This window comes from Melopsittacus undulatus, chromosome 2, assembly GCF_012275295.1.
Source record: "Melopsittacus undulatus isolate bMelUnd1 chromosome 2, bMelUnd1.mat.Z, whole genome shotgun sequence".
Classification (NCBI taxonomy): Eukaryota; Metazoa; Chordata; class Aves; order Psittaciformes; family Psittaculidae; genus Melopsittacus; species Melopsittacus undulatus.
In genome coordinates this window covers 117,158,617-117,166,286 of record NC_047528.1, presented here as the reverse complement: position 1 = coordinate 117,166,286, position 7,670 = coordinate 117,158,617, and the positions used below count along the sequence as shown (strand labels likewise).

Here is a 7,670-nt window from a genome sequence, read left to right as displayed (position 1 = left end):
TGTGCAGACAGCTCTGGAAACACTTGTCACCTTAAACACTACTCCCCACTTTAAGGAAAGAGAAATCCATTAGTTGTGCACAACATAACAAGTGTCTCTGTGTCAGTCTCTGTAGATTTATGTTTTTTAGCTATCCCTGGGACAGTTGAGGAACTAGCCACAGCAGTAGAAGTTCCCTTTGCAATATCAGTCCTTCTGTGACCACATCTCAACGTTGGTATGCAGAGAAGAGCCACTGCAGGTAGAAGGCAGCCATGCCAAATAAACCCCACCATACAGTGACTACACATATGCTAACTTTCAGCTCTTGTCCTGTAAGAACTGGAATAAGCTGGAAGACAAAAGGGGTTGCCAGCTACCAGGAAATGTGTGAACATTCAACTATGGCAGGTCAAGCACAACTGCGTCTCCTAAAGTTACACAGTGGTTTTTTGAACATCTGAGCACAGGCATAACTTCCCTTGGGTTTTGATTTCTCCTGTTCAAGACATTAGACTTGACCAGAAACATACCAACCACAGTTCATGCGTGCCCCATGACCTGTGTAGTCCAACGTCATGGTACTCCTGAACAGAAACATCCACATCATATTTCATAAAAGTGACTAAGTAGAACCTAGGAGACAAAAGGAGAGGTAGACAACACAGGAAAGGTGGTTCAGTAGCACTTTGTCCCCAGTACTTGCCCAGATTCTTAGAAGTTGCCTCAGGACAAGGTTATAGGGAAGACTAGACTTGGTGATTGCAGAGATTAATTGTGCTGTGGTACGTACGTCACAAACCGTTGGGAACAAAGTAAGCTTCCCTGCAGACTGAGCTGATAAGCGAGCTTACCGTAGGTACTAAGTTAATCAGTTGTAGTCTGGGCAGAAGGTAGATAACAAGATGAAGCAGGAGGAAGGTGAAATGATTCCCAGAAACTGAAAGAAGAATGAAGATCAGCAACAGGAAGAAAGAAAGGATAAGAAAAGGAAATCTGTGCTCTTAACTAAAGCAATCTGCTGTTAAACAAAGTTTGATCCCCACAGCATGACTGAACAACAGAAAACAGATTGGGATAAAGAAAAGTGGAGGCATTCAATGAGTTTTTTGCACAGTCTTTAATAATTCTGATAGACCTTGAGCTGCCTGGTCCCCTGAGTTGGAGGACCATGAGTGTGGGAACAGTAACTTTCCATTTGTGAACGCTGAAATTGTAAGGGACCAGCTGTACCAGCTAAATGTACTGAAGTCCATGGGGCCAGATGGGATTCCCCTCAGAGTATTGAAGGAGCTAGCAGATGTTATGGCAAGACCCTTCTCGATCATCTACCAAAGGTCTTGAAAGGTCTCTACTCACTAGCTATTCCAGTCCTCAAAAAGGGTATGAGAGAAGACCCAGGGAACTACAGACCTGTGAGTCTAACCTCAGTTCCTGGAAAAAACTATGGACAAGATTATACTGGGTACTACTGAAAGGCATTTAAAGAATAGTGCAGTCATCAGGCAGAGTCACTATGGGTTCACAAAGGGAAAATCCTGCCTAGCTAATTTGATATCTTTCTATGATAAGGTCACCCACACAGTGGATGAAGGGAAGGTGGCGGATGTAGAGATTTCTGGATTTTAGTAAGGCTATTACTATGGCAGCATCCTGCGGGACAAGTTGCTCAGCTGTGGTTGAATGTGTCCAGAGGGCAACAAAGCTGGTGAAAGGGCTGGAAGGAATGTCCTATAAGGAATGGTTAAGGACTTTGGGTCTGCCTAGTTGCAATAAAAGGTGGCTGAGGGGAACCTCATTGCTTTCTACAGCTTCCTGAGGAGGGGAAGTGGAGTGGGAGGTGCTGATCTCTTCTCCCTGACATCCTGGATGCATGGAATGGTTCAGAGTTATGCCAGGGGGAAGTTTAGGCTGGACATTAGAAAGCATTTATTTACTGAGAGGGTAGTGAAACCCTGGAACAGGCTTCCTAAAGAGGTGTTGATGCTCCAGGCCTGTCAGTGTTCAAGAGGCGTTTGGACAATGCCCTTAACAACATGTTTTAAGTTTTGGTCAGCCCCGAATTGGTCAGGCAGTTGGACTAAATGATTGCTGTAGATCCCATCCAACTGAAATGTTCCATTCTATTCTGTTCCTCTGTTCTACTCTATTCTGTTCTTTTCACTCTTTTTCAGACACGCACTAAAGGTTCAGATGGTAACAGACCTCACAAAGTAATTCAGTACCTGTTCTGTTGCTTATCTGTACCCCTCATTCCCAGATACATCAGGGCATAAAAAGGAACTTAACTCATCCCTCTGTGAAATAATAAATCATTGCCTCCTTTGTAAAATCAAACAGAATAAAACATATGTCAAACAGCATGGAATCAGGATCGAAAAATGTACAGATTTCCTTTCTACAGAACTCATAAGAGTTATGTGTGGGCCACATGACATGGGCTGGGCCAGCAGCCGTTCCTGCTTTGTGAGGCAGAGATCAAGATTCCTCTGGTTCACAGGGCAGTGGTGGTGGAAGAACATAGTTTTCAGGGCGGTTTATCTCACTAAGGTAAAGCAGACCAAACAGATCCGACACAGGTAAGCACTCCCCCACTGCTCACTCCGCCCTCTTTCCGTAGGAGTTTCCTGCTTTTGTGGGATAGACCTAGAAGAGCTGCAAAAGAGTAGAAGGTGTTTGATCGGCTAGAAATTGCCTTGGATTAAGAACCTGGAAAAACAAGGTTTCTCACTCAAAACCCATACAACGGCATCTTCCCATCATTCAGCAGTGGCTGGCTTTTAGTTTCAGAAGAAATCTTCATTGCTTCACTAGAAGAAAACTCAAAAGGAGGGGGAGTTTTTACCAGTGTCCCATCCTCAGGTCAGAAGGAAAAGGAGCAAGGACAAAAGCGCTTGCACATTATTCCTTGTGATGAAGAGAGAAGGTAAAACATGACTGTTTCTACCTACCGAAACCTGTCTCTGGTAAGTACATGCTGAAAACCAACATAGTTATTTTTCTGGCATTTGTATGTATATATGTATCTATTTATGCTCTAACAGGAGAACACATACTTTGTGTGCAACAGCACACAATGTAATACATATGTATATATTTGTTAGGAGATGCATTCTCATAAAAATGCCAATTGTGTCATGCTTTTGTCATGCTTTTGCCATGCTTTTGTCATGCTTTTTGACAGTGGCTTCATCAAAACAGTGGGATATGTGTAGGTTAGTACAACACATGCAAAGTGACATACAAAAACTGTTGAATACAGATCCCTGGTATGTGCTCCATATTGCCTGCCCATAGTGCAACTGCTGTCTCCTTCCCAGAGATGAGGTTTGGAATGGGAGACAGGAGGGGCTTTCATGCCTGAGGGCGGTGCAAAAAAATCACATCAATGGAAAAAGAACTGATGATATAGGCAAATATTCAAACACATGCCTACATTTTGCAAAAACAGACACACCCCAGCTACATCTAGCACCTAAAGTAATGTTATTGCTGTAATACTACACTGAAGCTAGGTGTTCTATTTACTAGAGCTGACAGCCCCATTAATAAGGCTACTTTTCTTCCAGGATCTGAACTAGTATCTGAATGTTTGCTATGCAATGTACAGATGTCCTAGAATTAACCTTTAAAGTTATTCTGTGTTTCACTTTAATAATAACAACCACAAATCCTCATCCTAGACTGCTCTAAGTTCTATTAAGAAGCCCTTTTTAGGGGGTTTGCTTGGCAATAAGTGCTTATGGTCTATTTATGCATTTTAGGTCTGTGTGTTCACATGCTCTCATTATTCAGTATGCATTCACATAGGAAATCCTAGTACATTTACACTGGCATGCATTTCCCCAGGATATTATGTATATGCATAGCTGCATGTTCTCATGATGGCATGTACTCAAGTATGTATGTTCTTATTTTGCTCATGATACTTATGACTTCTGTTTCATGTTGAAAACACTATTCCATCTTCCACAGATGTCTGTCCCCTTAACTGCTCATCTGTTTTCAAGTGTCTGCTACCAGCATCTGTACTGCCATGTGGTTAGAGACACAGTGGAAGAACATCCGCCAAGTCTTGTTGCTTCTTTTCACTGCTGCTCTTCTCATTGGGGTCACCATGCTGGCCATTTCATCCAACATCAATCCAGTAGGCTATTTCTTCCTAGGGGTAGGGGGAGTGTGCCTGATCGGCTATTTGCTGAGTGTGTTTGTTGAGTGTTACCTGAGGAATCGACAGCAACGTGACGCAAACGAGATACCTCCAAACAGGCAAAACCAAGAAGGGTAAGCAGCAACCTGGTTATTCCTCTTTAACTCTCTCTCCTCAGTCATGGCCATTTTACATATTGTTTTGCTGTCTTTCTCCTAGGACACAAAACACAGACTCTATTCCAGAAGTCTAAAGTTCTTGTTCCATAGTTTTCCTTCATTCTTCAGGTGGAGGTTGCAAATGTCTCTGCCACGCATGACTTGTATCCTGTCTGATATGTATTTTCTTCCCCCTGGGAACTGATCCACTAACAATTTCCAGGGTTAAACAGATCCAGGCCCAGTTTTATGTTTCTTTGAGTAATTAAGTCTTGCCAAACAATGAGTCACACAAGGAAAAAGAAGAACTGCTGAGGCAATACTGAATCTTAGCTGGGTTTAGCTCTGTAAACCTTATCTGTAAAGCAACTGTTCCTCGGCAAACTGTTAAAAAGGAACGTGTAACTGGGTGTGTTTCCAGTCTTAAGCACCCAATTGCACAGCAATAAACCCTGATTTTGAGAGGCTCTGAATTCTTCCACGTCTTTTTGGCTTCATGCACATTTGCAGGTTCTCAGCGTCATCTAATTTTAACCCCTATTTACCTATTGTAGTTGAAGAGTTGACTTGTATCTTTGCTTCCTTGTCTGTATACTCCAGATAATCATTATCACATCCATAAATGACTTGACATTCTTAAATGCAGGGTTTGTAAGAGGGCAAAGTATTATTGTGTGTTTCTTTTTAAAGAGAGTAAGTAAAAAGAAGTCTATATTGAGCTTTGCTAGCTTGGGAACTTACTAGAGGAAAATTAGTATGTTTATTTAAAAATGCAACCTAGAAAGGAAAATGTTTCTAAAGTAACATTTTTCTCTGCAGATACTCTTTTTAACACAAAATAATTAGTCTTTTTTAAACTCAATGAAAATACTTGGGCTTTTTTTTCCTTTTAAAAATTGACAAACATTGAGCTAATGTATTAAAAAAGCAAGGTCCTGTTTTATTCCAAGAAATACTTAGTAGTAATTATTAATAATAAATTTTAACTGGTAGGAGATTTAAAATGAGAGACATCAAGCCAAACCTAAGACACTGATGAACAGTGTGGGTTTCCTTACTTATTCCGAAGAGTGTGGATGAGAATGGATGAGCCATTCTCTAGACCATGAAGCATGATGCTGAGTTAGCTGTACAAGTGAGCTGATCCAGGGGCAGAATATCACATACAGTAATCCATGTGAGATATACTGTTTCAGCCCCATCTATTGATTGGTTCCAATAGTACATTATCTGGACTACGTGCTTCTGCATAAACTAAGCAGTAAGACAATCACTATAACTACCATTCCTCTTTTTGTGCATAGGGTGAACGCTGCCTATGAAGCACCCACCTATGAGGAAGTGATGACCATGTCAGTTCCAGCAATATGGACAATTGCATCCAATCCAGGCTTAGTACCCTCGCCACTGACTGAGCCTCCTCCTTACAATGTAGTTATTGAATCATCCACCCGAGAAGAGATGATGGTGGAGGCTCTCAGGGTGTCAGTGGCATCAGACACAATGCACACCTCTGAGACAGACACAGGACCCAGGATGCAGTTGCAGGTGGTGATGCCCCCAAGACTGCAGCGGTTTGTTTCTGATATCCATGAAGTGAAAGGTGTTGAAGACAGGTTTGAACCACTGGAGCCACTCACTCCACCACCTGCTTATGAGAGTGCTGTCAATGATGATGTCTTTGAAGACGCCTTCCAGCCCTCCATATTATGATTCATTTCACCTTCCAGGAATGCAGTATGAAATCCCCTGTCTGATACAGAATGTTCCTAAAGGGAAGGTGAAAGAACTGAGATTTTTCACACCAGAAACCGTAGACATTTGCCTCACCATTCTTTGAACCAGAGCTGAGCTACAGACACAGCTTCTGATATCACTAGAATCTTTTGCACAAAATACAGACCAATGCAATACCACAATGCTTTGTCTTGGGAGATACATAAAACCACTGGGAGGAAAGCCATGTTGTACCTGGCAACAATTCTTACACTGGACAGACACCTTTATGGGGGAGGAAGGTGAATCCTGAGAAAACGCTGCCAAAGGACCTCTAAAGGACTGCAGGATGCAGCCAGAAGTTGCCTGGGAAAGGGCAGAAATAGAAACAGCACTAAGCAGATTCTGCCTGTGCATTACAAACTTCCTTGCAATCATCAGTCACCCTAAAACCCCTACTGACAGACTGAGGCTGTAGTTCCCCCAAGTTGCTGCTTTGCAGCAATACAAGTTTATAGTCTACACTGTTGCTACTCCTCTGCCGCACTTGATGGGCATCCTCTGCTGTGCTCCACTGCAGTCTGACTGAGGGAAGGATGGCTGTCTTCATCTAGAAGCTGGCACCACCTCATACTTGTCTCTTGGGATTGAAAAGCTGATGGCAAGCACCTCCACCCCACACAGCCTGCAGCAGTGGACAAGAGGGAGATAATAGCAACTGTTTTTCCTCTACTAAGAGGAGCTGGCAATGGGATGTGTACACAAATACATGTCCTCTGCCTGAACTCTTTGCAGCTCTACAGGAGGGTGTATTTTTCAACTGTACTACAGGTCCAAACAGATGACTTGAGATACTTTCTTGTTATCATGGCAAGCATTTGCACTTCCAGCTCTCCATAACACCGCCATGCATGGAGGCTTCTCTCTGGACTCTGGAAAGGGGCAGTCCATCTGCCAAGGCCACAGCTGCAGGAGAGCACCTTGGAGAATAACAGCTTTGAGACACTTGTGGTGTTCATCGTGGCTCTAGGCTGGAGCCAGGTTCCAGCTCTCACTATCAGTGATGCTCTGTGGTCATTTACAATGGTAGAGCTAACCTGACAGGCTCTGCAGTGTTAAAGTGGTCTGCAGCATGCAAAGAGACATTCATGTCTGATGAGTGTCCAGATACAAACAATGAAATAAGGTGGTCTGAATCTCTTTATGAAGGAGAGCAGCAATGATCAAAGCCGTGTCTCATATGACTGCATCACCTTTAATTCATATGAGAAACCATCAAACCACAGACTAGAAGCAAATAAATTATTTCTTATTGATTCTTTTAAGATCAAAAAAAGAAAAAAACATGAAACTTTTAATGTTGTTTATAAATAAACCATATTAAAAATACCTGGTGGCATCATTAGTATTTCCTTCCAAAAGAAACACCCCAGAAAGCCATGCATTTGCATGCATTCAGCTTATCTGATAATCTTAGCTTAGAAAGAGGAGTTTAATTTCTACATCTACAACTGAATCACTTTAGCAGCATTAATGATGCAGCTGTGATGATACCATTATAACAGAATAAGTGTAAACTGGGCCAACCAGGACCTCTCTGAGTGCACCAAATTGCCAGGAGTCAGGAAGAAATACAGGCAGCCAGCACAGACAGAAACTGGTCAAAG

General features: G+C 42.5%; 1 protein-coding gene across 1 annotated transcript; it reads left to right on the top strand.

Moving 5' to 3' along the window:
* The first annotated feature begins 2,631 nt into the window (after nt 1–2,631).
* Nucleotides 2,632–7,283, top strand: TMEM139 (transmembrane protein 139). Its single transcript, XM_005144806.4, has 3 exons — nt 2,632–2,945; nt 3,955–4,263; nt 5,592–7,283. Exons 2-3 carry the CDS (start codon nt 4,016–4,018, stop codon nt 5,998–6,000), a joined length of 657 nt encoding a protein of 218 aa, XP_005144863.3. The 5' UTR covers nt 2,632–2,945; nt 3,955–4,015; the 3' UTR covers nt 6,001–7,283.
* The last annotated feature ends 387 nt before the right edge of the window (nt 7,284–7,670 follow it).